Source organism: Lagenorhynchus albirostris, chromosome 13 (genome assembly GCF_949774975.1).
Source record: "Lagenorhynchus albirostris chromosome 13, mLagAlb1.1, whole genome shotgun sequence".
Taxonomy (NCBI): Eukaryota; Metazoa; Chordata; class Mammalia; order Artiodactyla; family Delphinidae; genus Lagenorhynchus; species Lagenorhynchus albirostris.
This window is the reverse complement of record NC_083107.1, coordinates 60,279,911-60,297,743: the sequence shown is the minus strand read 5'-3', so window position 1 is coordinate 60,297,743 and position 17,833 is coordinate 60,279,911. Positions and strand designations below refer to the sequence as shown.

Genomic DNA, 17,833 nt, shown 5'->3' with positions numbered 1-17,833 from the left:
AGTAGTAATGAAAATGCAAAGAAAAAAACACTGTGAAATCACTATACCCACCACCAGGCTTTTCTTCCTTTTCTTTTTTTTAAATGCTACAACAGCTTTTGCTAATGGGTATAAAGGGTAACAGTATTTTTGTATATTTACTGATGGAAATATAAATTGTCCCAGCCTTTTTGGGAGACAACCTGTCAACATTTATTTAAAAATTTTAAATCGACATACCCCTTAACCCAGCAATCCTACTCCAGGGAATCTATTCCACAGAAGTAAAACCATCATGGTCATGAATATGTGCACAGGCACAATTACCATAATAGTAAAAACATGGTGGCAAAGTAAATGCCCATCAATATGGTAGAGGTTTAATAACCTCTTCATCATCATACAGTATTACCCAGCACTAAAAAGAGTAAGAGCTGTAAGACAGACTTGGAGGGATTTTTATCATACATTGTTGGATAAGAAAAGATGCAGAGGATATGTATGATCCCATTTAAAGCAAACTGACCCACCCCAAAAATCTCATTTTATATAAAACTGTGTGTGTATATTAAGAAATTTAAAAGCAATTATATATGTATAGACTTGTAAGGGGCTCACAATATACATTACATTTTAGAGTTGCAGAGTAACTGTAGAAAAAGACAAAACCCTGTATGTAATGTTTGTGTATACATATTTGTAGGAATAAGAATAGATACATCAGGCTGCTACAAGGGAGGTGGGAGTGAAATGGTATGGCAGGATATGATTAGTTTTGCCATTATGCATCTTTATTATTTCATTTATTGCTCTTTTGTGATGTTCTTTTAACTGTATTAACTTAAATTATAGTACTATTAATTTGTATCACTCTTTTAATCTAACATCAAATCATCTCCCTTCCCTTTGTTTTTCCTCAGTACTTATCACTAATATTCAATGTATTTTACTTATTTGTTGTTTGTTTTCCCCAACTATAATGCCAGCTGCAGGTAAAGGATTTTATCTGTTCACTGCTGAATGCCAGCACCTAGAACTCTCCGGCACATAGCAGGCACTCAACTATTAAGGAAACTGATATTTTATGTATAATTTAAGGGCTCCTCTTGATGTTCATTTTAACCTGATTTCTCCTAAAAAACCTGGTATTTCAGAAGCTATCAGGAGTGTGACAGAATTACATGATAAGAAGACTGAATTCAGGGAGTGAATAATAGTTATTTCTTTGATACTTATTACTGCCTGACATTTTATCAGGTGTTATATATCTATTATCTCAAGTCAATCTAGGTAGGCAGATCTATAATACCCATTTTGTACATGAAAAACCAACTCAGATTAGTTTATCTAAAGTCTCATGGCCAATAAATGTCCTGTGCCCAGGCCAAAATCCTGTTCTTTCCTCTGTGTTACTGATTGTAAAGGAATCATGTTTCAATAATTAAAAAGGAGATAACAGTTCTTACATAATATATAGGTTTAATATTATTTTGAGATTTATTTAGTTGAATATTTCATAGTCACATAATTCACTGCTCTGTTGATGATTCTATTAATGATTTAAAAGTCATTTGACTGTTAAATATAAATACCCTGTCCCTAACTAGTGTTCCTGAAACAATTAAGTTGTTCAGCTCAAGGTCTCAAGCCTCCTGGGCCCTGCTGGAGCGGCAGCAGCACACCAAGACAACACAGAACTATTCCTAGGAGAGGTAATAAACATTCAGACAATTACCATCAAATCTTCAAGACAAAATCAGCCCTAAGAACATCCTGAGGGATTCTGTCCCAGACTCTTCAACTCCAAAGCAAGCTCCCCAGAGAAATGTATTGCTTGACAACCTTCTACTGGGAGAAGCTTCCTACCTCTTTGGAGAAAAATGCCAGTCAGGAAGAGCAGGACCATCTGAGGGTCACAAGGGAAAAGATTGGTGGACCCTGTCTGGGCCCAAGACAGTCAAGGCAGGGTTAGGTTCCAGGCTGAAGAGTTCCCCGTCAAGGGATCAGAGGCCAGTGGGTTGGTGTTCAGGAGGATAGGGGGACAGAAGGGATACCACAACAGAGCTTAGAGAGATCCCCTACTCCCCCACATGCTCTGCTCAGCTCCAAAGCAGTCAAAACTGGAAGTGCGTAGCAGAAGAGGGTGCTGCCTTGGGCATCCTGTTGCCCCCTTTCAGATGAGGTCCAAATTCCTCCCCAAGGAGGGTGCAGACCTCAATCTTAGCGTCAGCTCCACAGACCTAAATACATTTGAGTTTGCCAAGGGACTGGCAGGGATGCTTTTTTCTTTTCCTTTGTTTTTGGTGATCTGGATAGATTTAGAGTTTCAAAACGTGTTCTCTGATCACTCAACCAATAAATATTTATCGAGTACTTTCTATATGGTAAGGCACCAGGAGAAGTGTTGAGGAATATAAGAAAATCAAATATGGCCCCTGCCTCAAGGAGCTTAGAGACAGCAGCAAACAAATAACCATCAATTCTTATTTTTTAGGTGACAAGTGAGCAATACCTAATATGTAAAATCTGAGTTAAGAATGGGGTTAGAATCAAAGCATTCAGAATAAAACTCATCACTACCTGCTCCTCATGCCTCAAAAAAAAAAAAATCCACAAGGTTTTGAAAGATATGTATGTAAATTAGACTTACAGTATATTCCTTGACAATCTTTGTACTCCCAAAACAATTCTAAAATTCACACAAAATGTGATTATCTGCAGAGACAAGCTGTATATAACTTGCATACATCAAGGGTATAAAACTGCCTTGATCTACAACCTTCAAGTTCAAAAGTAAAATTGTTTCTGCCTCCAGAAAGCAGTGACATTTCTAAGAGAAAAAAGTCTGCTTGCAAGTTTTATTTTTTTTTAATTTAATCATCAGATATATATTCCTAGGTATCCTACGACAATGAGAAATAAGGAGCTTATTGTCCTGCTTGTTTAAAAGGCTGATCAAAGGAATAAAAGAAAGTCTGAATGTTTCAGAGTTGGGGAAAAACCTCCTTTCTTCTGACCCTGAGATATACAAGGAAACTGAACAGGTACTATTTCATTGAAAAAGTTTCCTCTTAAACGAACTGATTGTTAAATGGTATTTTGGCTAAACAAACATACTTTCAAAATCTGTGAATGGCAATTGGCAGAATCTAACCTTATCCTTGTTAGCTCTGAGGGGACACTATTAACATTACTTATGTGGTATACATGCTCTATCTTAACTTTCCATTCATTTCAACATTTATCAGATGCACAAGGCTCCATGGTTTACCTGCAAGCTATGTATAAAAATACTGCTTTTCCAGTCAGCAAAATACTAAGATATTTACCACATATGAAAGAATTCCTACATGGCACTTGAGTATTGGTGGGGAGCAGGGGTCAGGCGTGTTATCCATAAATTACTGCAAAAAGATACGTGAGACCATTGCGTTCTTTTTCTAAAATACACACTGAGTGAAATAATTCCATCAATAGGATATTCTGAAATATGTGGGCTCAAAGCTTGTAGAAAAATATGTAAATATTTTAACAAATGCTTCTAAAAGCACAAAGTCATTCAAAACAACAGAACTCATTCTATAAAAATGATTCTATCTTTTCATGAGATTACCACTTGGCTACATTAGGACATTTCTTACATGTCTGGTTTTCATTCTGACATATGCAGATGACACAGCATACCTGGGCCTATGTTAATATAGCTTCCTACAATATAATAAAAAGTTATGTTGTCTGACACTTTAACCAGGGGACTCCTGGATACTTTTGACGTAGTTCCCCAAAATCTTTAATTTAGATGACAGGGATCAATGACAAAAAAGCCAGAACTGGAACCATTCACTTTTACAGACCAAACGTCTCTTAGAGGTCATCTTTACGAGTCTTTTAACGAGAAAGGAAGACAATGGGTGATGGGTCCAGATCAGAGGCTAACTGTGTTTTCCTTTTCAGTGTGATACATCTTTCCCCACACCCTCACCCAAGTTATCCAGCACCGAAAGAAAACTTTCTGATGAGTTTCTTTTGCTTTAAGGTAAGTTAATCTTATTTATTTCTGAAAAATTACTGCCTTGGTCCCACTTCCATAAGGAAGGAGTAGGTGATGTCGTATACATTAACATTTCAACACATTTTATATAAACCACAAGCTGCTTATTTTCTCAACATATGCTTAACATAAAATTTTGCTTTCCATGCATGCAGTTTTTTTTTTTAATTAAAGAAAGTTTTTCAGTTTGGGAATTCTCATTTGTGAATGATGGGTTTCCCTACCATTACCCTTAATTTGATGATGCTGTTATATGAGGTAATTCAAAAATATCTTTGGTTTGAGGTTATAGTTTGGGAACCTGATACACACCCTGGATCTTATAAGGACATGAAAAACTTTGGCATGTGAATTAATAATACTAATTCTAGTACTCCAAGTGCTATTTAACAGGTGTTTTGCTGTGGGTTCTCCTTTATATCACTGGATTAATTAACTCTTTAAAGAGGCACACAGGAAAAGTCAAAAGGGAGTTAGCATCTGGACCAGTCTTCCTGTAAGGTGAATGGCTAAATAACCAAGGATGAGAGAATTTTCTATGAAACAGACCCTTCCAGTAGGAAAGATATTGCAGATTTTATTCTCCCAAATAGCCAGATCCTTCTTCAAGTCTGACCAAAAACACCATTACCTTTAGTCTAATAACAACTAAGAATAAGAAAGGGCTTAGGGTTTTGTAAGATCTAAGTGAAACTTGAAATGAGTAATTTTCCATTTGGTGGGTTTTGGATTGTTTGGTTTTGAAAGTATACAAAATATACTAAATTAGAATTTGTGTTTCAGAAAATATGGAATCTAATTTTCAAAGTTGCATGGCAGTGCTTCTCCACAGAGCTAGAGCGTCCCCATCATTGTAAACGACAGGTGTAACTGAGAAGTAACAAGTGGAGGGATGTGTTATGGTTATAGCATTGGATGCTACCAGATTTCCAGGTGTTCCTGGGGAATACTCTAAGTGCCAGGACAACCTAGGACCCTTCAAAACCTCAGTGGTGCCCTTGGGAAACCTAAAGCAGGTTAGAATACCATTCTGAACCTGGGCTGACCCCAGAGGGTCCATCAATCCCTGAAAAACTTCTGGAGTCCTCTTGACCTTCTGAGCTAGATGACTCTAAAACAACTCCAGCAAATCACGTCTCAGTTCTCATTACAAGGGACAAAAGGGACATTTCTGACACTACTGAAAAATGTGTACATACCAAAGAATAGAACACTTATTACTACAGCAGCATATGAAACATCATAGAACAGTGGATAGTTTCAAGGACACCAGAAGCGGTACCTTTTAGATTCTATATATTATTGTGGCTCCAGATTGGAACAAAGAGACAGTGAGTTCTGAGCAGAAGCCCTTGAAAAATAATGTTGATCTGAAGGAGCAAGGGGTAGAAGGCTTATGCTTGCCTGTTAAGTAGCCAAACAAAGAAAAAATAAAAGCACATTAAATTTATATGTGTATGTGTAATTTTTTAAATTATGTAACTGAACACTTGAGAAAAAAATATACATGTCCCTGAAAGTATCATGATCCAATCGTGTGGGGTATTTTAATTTTACTGGTTTTACAAAGCCCCAAACTCTCTATAATGATAAATTTCTCCACCTTCCTTACAATCAATAATTAAGATCGGTTCATTACTTTGGATTCACACCTACTTTGTCTAATACACTTTTATTTCTCTGCACCCCTTTACTACCTAACCCCCAAAACAAAATCAGGTTGTATTAAAGTATTTTAACTGCAAACCCACTAGATTCCAAATCTGACAAATATTTCAATTCATGAGACACCTATAGCACATTATCTATATTTGTACACTTTATTTAAAAACAAATAATACACTTAGAGCCACCAAAAAAGGATATCTTAATTAGCTTATCCATACCCTGAATTTACAAAAGAAACTTCTTGCACCACAAAAATTAGCATTTGGATTAATTTACATTAATTGATATTACACCTAAATTTTAAAATACCTGAAGATCAAACAATCTGGCCCAGGGATCACCAGTTGGAGGGGTGAAGGGGTGTGGAGAAAAGGAGTTATTGATGAATCTGAACTGATGATGCCCTGAGGTCAGCTCTAGTAAACTGAAGTGGAGAAGACATAAAATAACCAGTAGATTACAGGATTTGTAATCCTTCTGGATTACAAAACCAGAAGTGGTTCCTCCTAAAAACAGGTATTAGATCATATAGTTGGGATAGGTATAGGGGATACCTCTTAATCTGGATTGGAAAAAAGCTGTGTGGAGAAGGGGGTTGTATTTGTTTCTCACAAGAGGCAAACTTCAGCCAAACAATGAAAAGAAAGTACGGAGGGTGGTAATGTGGTAGACTGAAGGCTTTCTGATTGCTGATGACACCAAATTTAGCAGCTCTCTACAAGTCAACTAAAATACCATTCTCTAAGACATTTTCAGAGAGGAGCTAACACACAACCAGGGAAAAATCATTCTACGTTAACAAGGCACTCACTGGTTCACAGCCTGTTAAAAACCCAGGCAGACATAACAGTTAATATAAATTAAAATGAACTTTCTAATTTGCATCCAAGGGATGACAGGCATGTGGTCCCAGTTAAATCAAATCTAAAGCTTGGCTAGCAAAGATCCAGAAAATTCTGACCCTTAAGCACCACTTCAGGAATACTCCTAGAATAAATAAGTGGGATCGAGAGATCTCTGTTTGGCTTTATATTCGCTTTTTTTTTTTTGGATTAAAAAAAAAAGATGCAATCTGTTTAATACTCTGTGAACCCGGCATCCTTTACAATGACACTGAGATCCAGTTGGATGATGGATATATAGCCAATTAAAAAACTTTCAGTGGCAAAAGTAGAATGATTCAAATCATCTACCAAGGACCTGATCTGTCCTTTGTTTTTTAAACACAGATATGTTAGTTTTCTGGACCTTCTTCTAAAATGAACTGAAGGAATTGATACGTTTCAGAAAAATATACATACAATTTCTGTCAGCTACTACTTTTGTACAACCTGAATCCCAGTGTTAAACAAAATAATGCAATTATATAAATAACTAAACAACACAGTAACAGAGGCAACTTCTGAGTAAATAAAATTAATGATTAGGTACTTAATAGCCTTGAAATAGCTTTCAAAGAATAAAGTAAGCTGAAGAAAATTATACTTAAGAGCTCTTTTCCCATGTAAATCAGTAACAGTTTGGCTCTTGGCTGAAAGCACCACACAGACATATACTAACCAGAGACTATCTCCAACTCACTATCAACATTGACGATAAATTTTAAGCAGTTCTTTCAAAAGAAAATCAAAATTAATTCTAAGCCTTTCAATCTGATTTGTGACATCTTTGTTCAATATAACTTAAATGACAAAGCCTGAGAAAAGCACCAACACAGATTTTTAAATTGCATCCAACCATTATTTTAGATGTCATAAAGATTTGCTTGAGTCAAAAATGGCAGCAATGACAAAGAGGTAGATATGAAAGATGCCATTTAAATACTATTCTTAGGTGGAATTTTAACTAGTTCAGGTGTTTAAAAATCATTAAAAATGATTTTTACTAGTTGAATCTTCATCACATAAGAATCATGACATGCTCTTGTGTAAAGGGGAAATATATGAAGTGCTAAAAAAGTGAGCCTTTAAAAATTACATTTACTTAGCCAACGTTCATGAGATCCCATAATTTTGGTGAATCAATAATTTCTCCTACTACCTGAACTTGACTTACAATGAAAGAAGAGCCATTTTCTTCTCTACTGAAATTTCTAGGAATTCACATTCAAAATTCTTGGAAAGTACTTATGGTGCTCAGAAGAGCACGAAGACAGCGCATGAAATGTCCCCTGAAGTCCTAGAAGTTGAACAGATACATTAAAAAGACATTGATGGTCACAAATCAGGACCTTCACAGATTGGCAAACACTCACACACACACACACACACACACACACACACACACACACACACACTCTCTCTCTCTCTCCCTCTCTCTCGCTCTCATACCCCTTCCCCCACAAAGAAACTCAATCCTCATCCTCACTGTAAGGCTGCATTTGTTTTTTTTTTTTTTTAAAGGCACCTCTCTTTCTCTAGCTATTGCCTTCTTGATGATATCTGTTTTGTCAAAAATCCTGAATGTTCAATGGAAATAGTTCAGTACTGAGAATGGAATACTTTTCAATTCACATTTGAATAGTCAGGTTTTCTTACATTCAGATTTTAATAAACTAGAATGACAGTCTTTAAAACAAGCATGCTAGCCTATAATGAATATAGTATATACAGTAATTTAAACATTTAGAACTATATATTATACTGCAAAAGCAAACAGCACAACACTCATCATATTCGTCATTACCTGCTGTGTACACTACCTCCAAAAATGAACATACAAAACAGTAAAATGCACCTATGGTTTTATATATATATATATATATATATATATATAGTCTATATATATTATATATATTCCTACAATATATATAATATATATTTATAAAATATACATACATTTTAGACATTTTCAAATAAATCTTCATCATCTCCCAAAGAAATTTATAGCAAGAATACTGAAGGAATGAAAGTCAGATAAACAAAAAATTTCTCACAAAGTTTGTTATCAGTGATGCAGCTCAATTCCCCCCCTTTTAGTCATAACTAAAATGATTATAAAAGCTAAATACTTTGCATAACTAATTATCTGTTTAATGGCAAAAATTGCTAAACTTGTTCAATAGAAAAATACTGAAGGTCATTATATCACTTATGTTAAATATCTGTCTATGGTTCAAGTAGCAAATGAGCTCCATATGACAGCTGAGTTTTGAGAAGGGTGCTGCAAGCTCCCAGAGATGTATCCATAGCATGTGAAGATAAGGCAGGGACCCACATCTCCTGCTGATTTCCATACTATTCCAATACATTTCATACAAAATATTTACAAATGAAGCACTATGACAGCATTTCAGTGACTGTTCAAATCTGGAATTTGTTCATTTTGTCAATTTTCATTGAATTTTTGATAAACTGAGGGAAAATTCAGACACATACATATGCTTCTATCTGGTTGGAAGACAGCTTTGCCTCATTTCTACACTGAGATCATAACAGTGCTAGTGGAGAAGAATCTCTGTTTTTGGGTACAATCTCCAAGAGCACAGCACTGGCTTTCTAAGGAACTTTCAACAGTTCCATCATTTGCACTACAGTCTACATATCTCATGGTTGTTTTCTACTTACTAACAGAAAAATGCATTTCAACCATGCGGCATAAAACGCAGGTGAAGAGAGTGGCTTGGTTTTGAGAATTTCAGTGACAGAAGGAAAGCAGGCACTGCGGACCTTGGAAAGTAATTAAAGCAATAATTGGTAGAATAGCCTGTAGTCATCCATCACAAATCTGCCAATTAAGAGCACCTGACTGGAATTTTCCAGTATCCTTCTACAAATGTTAGGTCAGCAACATCATTTATTTACTTTGTGAACAATCAAAAGAGGAACTCGCCCAACACAATGTGGAATTCTATACCTGCATGGGAATATAAACATTTAACTGGTAGCTCATATCCAGGTCAAATCATTTGAATACACAAAGGAGTCCCTTGAGCCCACTGTGAACCAAAGCACAGATGAAATGACAAGGTAGCTGTGTCAAAATATTAAAGCATATCTGTATATCAATTAGGCAAATTTAACACAGGTCTTTAAAGAAAACTTGCCTGTATACTACAGAATTCCAGAGGCAGATAAGCAGAAATTTTAAAGAAAAGCTGTTGATTAATATTGACACTATCGTGATAAAACTTCTTCAGGGAGTAGTAGATGTACATATTATCAGAAGTGCCATTGTTATGCTAATGGAATACATGGGCATAGGAATGTAGGAATTATATTAAAAGGTTAAATATTTATGGATATGGACTTTTTTTAAGTCTGAGAGCCTATTAAAAATACATTTTGCTGAAAATTTGGGTATTAGTAACTTATTTCTAATTTCCAGATTGGTCTCTGACATTTTGGGCAAATAAGAAAGAGTGTGAGGAGAGGTGAGACAGTTGTAGGGATGAGGTCTATATACTGGGTCCAGACAGTGGGGTCATGGAAATCCCAAGAGTTGACCATATGTGGGTCATAGGTAAGGTGCGCTCAGGGAACCCTGGTCCTTCAAGAATGGTTTTCCCCAGAAACAGTATTGATTCACTGCCTACTAAAACATGCTGTGTATTCCAATTAGACACTGGAGGTGAGTAGGGAGAGGGAAAGAAAGACAGAACGCTTTAGCCAATATTATACACCAAACTATTTCATCCAGATTTCCAAGAGGTTCTTCTTCTTGGAGATATTAATAAGGGAATTCCTGGGGCACAAAACATTTGCTTTATTTAGTACTTCTGCAAAAGCAGCTGCCTGAGGTTAACCATATCCTTTGGACTATTAAAACATAATAATTATGAACTATTTTTGGTAGGTGTCAGATAATTTGAATGTAAGAAACAAAGAAGAAACAGTAGAGATCATCTGAAGCATGGTTATGTGGGTTTTGATAAATAAGTACTTGCAAATAACTTCCAGCTTTTCAACCACTGAAAGGTAAGATTTCATTGATAGGAAATAATCACTCTGGTACTATAAACATCACATGAATAAAATGAATTTTAAAATTAACAGAAATTATTATAAAGATATGACCTGCTTGCCATTAAAAATAAACAGAATCTTAAACCTGAATAAGTTAAATCTTTTAGTAAAAGCAGACTCTATCAACTATTCTTCATAATGGTGAGTGTTTCTGACAGCTAAGCTTTAGAATGGTACCAAATCTATTTTCAAAAATGTAATACAATATAGAAATCTGCTTAAAAACTAAATATTTGTTTAGCATTTCTGAATAATAATATATTTAACATGTTATTGCATTTCTTTTTTTCCCTCTAATAGGTAAAATGTTTTCCCAGGTGCTTTATGAGAACAGTTGAAAGGAGAGCTAAATTAAAAATGCATTTTAACACTGCCTGGTCATTATGCACATAGGGGTTAGTACAGCAGATATGATAAAGATTACTGTTTTGACTACCTAATATGTTTAACAAGATTTCTCAGGGGAGAACTAGGTCTAAATTTCCACTCTTCCTCTACTCATTCCCAGCCATCAACCTTTTTAATTATCCCTTATAATGTGCCCTATTTACTCAATAGGGGCAAGCTAAACCTATGTTCTTCGCTCAGGCCTGCCTAGCGAATTAGAACAACCTCAGAAATAAAAGCTCCTATTTTGGGAAAAATTTTAAAGTTTTCAGGCTCACAGATTCAGCTGAGCTTGCAGCAACCTGAACAAACCTTAGTTTTAGAAAACGAATTGCAAAACTATACTTTAACAAATGTTCTCTGTGCTCCTTCAGCAGAACAAAAGGGCTGGATGGGTTGACTCTTGCCCCGGTCTTCTGTATCTCTTTTGTGCAGTTGATTATTTATAAAGAGCTAGAAGGTGAAGATGATGCATTGTGTCATACAAAGACTTTAGCCAGTGCATCAGCCCCAGCACTGGCTATATAGCATTTGGATGGGTGGAAAGCTACATCATGAATTGATTCTTCAAACTTTTTCCGATGAGCTGTGAACTCTTGGATACACGTCTTACTTTCTAGGTTCCATAAACGTATTGAACAGTCATGACCTATATCAAAAGAAAAGAAATTAAGAGAAAAATTACATTAAATATAAAAATGGTAAGAATAAATAAATAATCCATAGTTGTACTTACTGCCAGACATTAAGTACAGGCCATTTGGATCAACTGCTAAACTTGTAACAGCTTCTAGGTGGGCTACCATCGAGTGGATCAGTTTGCCTTTGGAAAAAGAGATTGTTACTCTTTAGTAATAGTTTACCTTATCCTGAATACAAGCCAGCTACCTCGCTGTACTGGCTTCGCCAGTCACCCCTCTCTGTGTAGTCTCTACATCAATAGCTTTTCCAACTGCTAAAACAACACATGTCTCCCTCCCTGCTCTGGCCATGATGATAATGAGAAACAAAAGCTCAAATTTCAGATTATATTTTTGTCTTTCACAAATTGGAAGTCATTAATTTGTACACAAATATTCCTTTAAGCCATGTTCATTAACTAAAACTCAGACATTATTCATCACTGACTTTGCATCCTTTAGCTACAGGCAAATTATCTGTTTTGTGGAAGCAGAAGAAAATACTGAGACAAAGACAAAGTAACAGAGAGAAAACCTGGCCACAATTTTGGTGGAAACAGTACATAGAAAGAGATTAGAAATGTTAAATTATTCATCACTTGCAGCTAAGCAAAGTTAGCAAAAGTCAACACATTTACAAAGCCAGTAGCAGATACTCAGGTAAATATGGCTGCTAATACAGTGAGTTGTTCTCCCAACCAGCTCTTCATGCATTTCCTTTAGACTAGTGAAATATAAGCTAATAAAAATTGGGAAAGCCTCCATACCTCAGTGCAAATCAGTCAGGACCAAATAATCAGTATTATAATACAGAAAAAATTTAGTCCATGGAAAAACAAATAAAATAAATGAAATGACTCAGGGGTTTGCCATCTGTAATGATCATATGCCTCTACTTCCAGTAAATTTCTACTTTTCCACAATATATTCAAAACAAGAGATCATTTTATTGGTATCTGAATGAATTTTTCATTGTGTTCCTAGTAATAACCTTGGCTCTAGGGCCAAAATATAACACCTATTTACTATTAAATAAACCAAGATGATTCTATATGCTATCGTGAAGACTAGTTCTTAGTAGATTTAGATGGAGTAAAAAGAAACTGATCTGGGAGAGGATTTGTGTTTCAGTGCCTATTCGCTGACTATAAAGCCACTGACAGACACCAAAATTACAGCTGGGATTTTTTTTTTTTTTTTGCTTTAACAATAATCAATTTAAATAAATTCTTACCTGTATTGTTATCATAGAATTTGATATGCCTGTCTTCATGAGCAGTGATGCTGATGGGAAGAGTGGGATGACTGATGACTCTATTTATTTGGCAGGAAGAGGTGGCTGCTAAAAAGAAAAAATTAAAGAGCAATACAAATTTGTCAAAGCTACTATTTCTTCACACAAAAAAGAACTGAATATTCACCTAAGAGATTGGAAAAGTAAATGATATGACTTTAACTTGTCTTTAGTTCATTTATTCTGCAATTGTGTTCATAATTGAGATGTTAGGAAATGAGAATCTCCTGAGCAACACTCTACTGACAAACCTAGAAGTACCTGGGAATTAGAATTTCCTTTTCCACCACCTGCTATCAATGGATGCCACCTAGAGCTTAGCCCAGAGCCACTGACATTTCTCATCCTACAGTGTTTTATGATACTTTTGCTACTTTAATAAAATTCCATCATTACTTCACATAGATAATTCCCAAACTTAAATCTCAGCTCATTCTAGATATAGAGCTCTTTATCACATGGTTATCATCTAAAGATAAACATGACAAAGAGAATTTTTAACTCTTTAATCTTCTCTTTCTCATAATAGAAATGGTCATTTAACAGTCTACCATGTTTGGAATCTGAAAATAGCATTCTAATATTATTTTTTTGCACACTACTTAATTGTGTTCAAAGAGATCTTAATTATACACACAATGAGACAGGCAGGCCACATGTCATTAGGTTCATAACACAGTGAATGAACCAAGGTCCAGAAAACATCGGTGACTTCCCCAAAATCATGGTAACAAAGCTAGTACCTATTCTAATTTCTACCTCTATCCCAACTAGATGACTCATGCAAATCAGGCAACTGCCAAAATCGCTACCTAAACTATCACAAGTTCCTCCTGACAGCCTTTTATGAAGTGGAAATCAATTATTAAGAACTTAAGTTTAATTAGTGATTTTTGTTACAATACTTTTTACAAGAAAAAAAGGGAAAATCTACACAAAGATAACACTAATTTAAGATATGTCAAAGTTAAAAACTAATTATTATATCATGGTCTTGGGAGAAGGGATGTCCTTATAAAGTACATTATTGGGACAACTGGCAAATTTGAGTGTAAACAATAACAGCATGTGTCAATGTCAAATTTCCTGATTTTGATAATGTAATGTGCTGTCAGAGAATGTCCTTATTCATAGGAATTACATGCTAAAGGATCTAGGGGTATAGGTATATAATAGGTATATAACGTCTCTTAAATGGCTCAGAATTTTAAATTATACACAGAGAATGATAAAGTAAATGTGACAAATATGGCAAAATGTTAAAAACTGGTGAATCTGGGTGAAGGTTAACCAAGAATTCTTGTACTGTTTTTGAAACTCTTCTTTGAATAGGTATCATGAAGTTACACTCATAATAGAAAATATAGTGATGCATAGCTAAAAATAGCTCCAATATTAGTCTACTCTATTGGATTTTCATGTGGTACCTAGAAATATGACATCTTAAAAGCTGAAGGTAGTCTTTTTCCAATGCTAATGGCAGGCGGCCACCCAGCCTGTTATCTAAGTGCACAACAAAAAGTCACTTGACCATGTGGAGTAAGCTCTGGGTCAGTTATATTCATTTTAAATGGTCCTAAACAAAGAGTTTAGATTAAAAATTCAGCCTATGGATATTTTTTCCTCCAGAGATAACACACCACTGACCAATATCTACTGTAAGGTCTAGCAGGAGAATAACAACAAAATACAAATACTTTAAGTAAAGTATCCGATATATTTTGGGAGAGAAGTTTCTGAGGATAGCTTCAATTACTTTGAGATCTAGAAAAGAAGCATGATAGAAATCAGGCAAAAGAAAATTCTTATTTAGTAATACTTTGCAAGGAAATTTCTCCAGGTGATGGTAAATCAGACAAGTAAAAGTAAGCAAAATACAAAGAACACTAGAAATAAACTGAAGGCCTACTAGCCATCACTCTAACAAAGAGTCTAAAAGAATCCTCCAAATATTTATATTCAGCTTATGATCTAAAAATAGTTTACCTTTCCAATGGGTTCACAAGTACCCAATTACCTGCTTCAACTACCTTTAACTTAATCATAGTCAAATCACCACTGCCATCAATAAGAAGAAAGGTAATTTATTCTGATTCTAACAACAAACATCTTTCATCCTTTTAAACTATATGAAATTCACTTTTACCTTAAAACATGTTTGGTCTGAACTTTAATTTAAAAAAACACCTGCTAAATTCCAGAATACAATAACATAGTCAAATATAAACAGCTAAGGGAGTCACAGTAGAAAGAAAGAAATTTGCTTTATATAACTCTAAAGTAATCAAACTGATAACTTAGGAAATGTCAGGACATATTATTATAACTCGAAATAGTTATCACTTATTCCAAGAATGCTGCCTTTGCTCAAAACGTTCTTGGCATTCTTCTTCAGAAAATGCTTCTAGTATCAGGCAAAAAGTCATATGACTTTACAGTTATACATTGTGAGGGAGAAATGGAATTGCCTAGTTTAGCTTATCCATCTCACTCACTGACTTGAGACCTTATTAATTTGTAGCAGTCATTAAAATCAACATTTACGTTGAGGACGTTCAAAGAATTGACCATACTCTCTGAAGGTAATTTGAAAAATATTAACATCCTTCTTAATTTCATATTGGCTTTTTATTACAGTAGCTTTAGGTCATATATCTAAGCATGATTTTAAATTTACTAAGAGAGGGCGAAGTCAAGACGGCGTAATAGGAGGACGCGGAACTTGCATCTCCTCACAACTAGGGCACCTACCAGGCACTGGTGGGGGACCACGGACACCTAAGGGGACGGGAGGAACCCCCAGCGACCGGGTAGGATGTGGGGCGTGGTGGGGAGTGAAGGGGGTGGAGAAGTGGAGGCGGGACGGGACTGGCACCCCTGAGGGATGGATGGGGGAGGGGAAGGGAACCCATGCCGAAGGGAGAAATTGGGGAACCATTGGGGGGGCAGAGGATCTATACAGATTGCCAACAAACACATGAAAAGATGCTCGACATCACTAATCATTAGAGAAATGCAAATCAAAACTACAATGAGGTATCACCTCACACTGGTCAGAACGGCCATCATCAAAAAATCTACAGACAATAAATGCTGGAGAGGGTGTGCAGAAAAGGGAACCCTCTTGCACTGTTGGTGGGAATCTAAATCGATACAGCCACTATGGAGAACAGTATGGAGGTTCCTTAAAAAACTAAAAATAGAACTACCATACGACCCAGCAATCCCACTACTGGGCATATACCCTGAGAAAACCATAACTCAAAAAGTGTCAGGTACCACAACGTTTACTGCAGCTCTATTTACAATAGCCAGGACATGGAAGCAACCTAAGTGTCCATCAACAGGTGAATGGAAAAAGAAGATGTGGCACGTATATACAATGGAATATTACTCAGCCATAAAAAGAAACGAAATTGAGTTATTTGTAGTGAGGTGGATGGACCTAGAGTCTGTCATACAGAGTGAAGTAAGTCAGAAAGAGAAAAACAAATACTGTATGCTAACACATATGTATGGATTCTTAAAAAAAAACTGGTCATGAAGAACCTAGGGGCAGGACAGGAATAAAGACGCAGACCTACTAGAGAATGGACTTGAGGACACGGGGAGGGGGAAGGGTAAGCTGGGACAAAGTGAGAGAGTGGCATGGACATATATACACTACCAAACATAAAATAGATAGCTAGTGGGAAGCAGCCGCATAGCACAGGGAGATCAGCTCGGTGCTTTGTGACCACCTGGTGGGGGGGATAGGGAGGGTGGAAGGGAGACACAAGAGGGAGGGGATATGAGGATGTATGTATACATATAGCTGATTCACTTTTCAATACAGCAGAATCTAACACACCATTGTAAAGCAATTATACTCTAATAAAGATGTTAAAAAAATAAAAAATACAAAAAAGAAGTTCATAGTCACTGAAAAAAAAAACTTTATACAGATAATATTCCTCTGGGCTCAGCCCATAATACTGCATTTCCTGTTGCCATGACATCAGTGGTCACTATTACAATCCCCAGGATTCTGTGTAGTAGAGGGGGTGGGGAGAGGGAGAGAGAGAAAGCCAGAGAGGACAGTAGTTTTTCTTTCTATTTCCCTTCTTTTTCCAATTCTTTCTTTCTTTTATCTCAAAGAAACACCAAAAGAAAAGTGCAAGCCAAAAAGGCAAGGGAGGCAGGGGAAACTTTTGCCTTTTGTCAATATGTTGGCTAAGGATGCACCAGGCTCCTTGAAGATGTGCCCTGAGTCAAGCTATCTGGACCGGACACTCTTGGTTGCCTAAGCAGAGCACCTGCTTCCCTGCTTCCTCCTTTATAACCCAACCCAACTTGGTAAATGGAATAAATGTAGCCAGAGGGCTCAAAGGAAGCTGGTCTATCCCCAGCTCCTGGGGAGGATCCCAATTCCAAGTCTATGCCAAGGATGGTTTTATATGTGTGTGTGTGTGTGTGTGTGTGTGTGTGTGTGTGTGTGGTGTGTGTGTGGTGTGTGTGGTGTGTATGTGTGTGGTGTGTGTGTGTGTGGGGTGTGGGGGGTGTGTGTGTGTGTGTGTGGGGTGTGTGTGTGTGTGTGTGTGTGTGTGTGTGTGTGTGTGTGTGTGTGTAGTCCCCCTTGCTGGTGACTGCTTCAGGACCGCAGGCTTGAGCCCATCATCCCAGGGCTCTCTCCAGTTGATCGTGACTATTCAAGGGTGGGCTGTGTCCCAAGATGTATCAGACAGACAGGAAGGAAAAACTTTAATTGTATGTTTTTCAGGGTGAGGTCGCCTCTCTTGTTGGAAATAAACAAGGGAGCAGGTTGTTCCAG

At 36.4% G+C, this 17,833-nt stretch overlaps 1 protein-coding gene across 3 annotated transcripts in view; it reads right to left on the bottom strand.

Annotated features, from left to right (window-relative positions):
• Positions 1-4,006: 4,006 nt before the first annotated feature.
• STRN (striatin) overlaps positions 4,007-17,833 on the bottom strand; it is a 111,650-nt gene continuing 97,823 nt past the window's right edge. For all 3 annotated transcript variants that reach the window (XM_060168510.1, XM_060168512.1, XM_060168511.1), the window contains 3 exons: positions 12,964-13,071; positions 11,786-11,872; positions 4,007-11,698 (listed from right to left, as the gene is read on the bottom strand). In XM_060168510.1, coding sequence (XP_060024493.1) covers positions 11,529-11,698; positions 11,786-11,872; positions 12,964-13,071 — 365 coding nt within the window. In that variant the 3' untranslated portion in view covers positions 4,007-11,528. The remainder of the gene's footprint in view (positions 11,699-11,785; positions 11,873-12,963; positions 13,072-17,833) is intronic.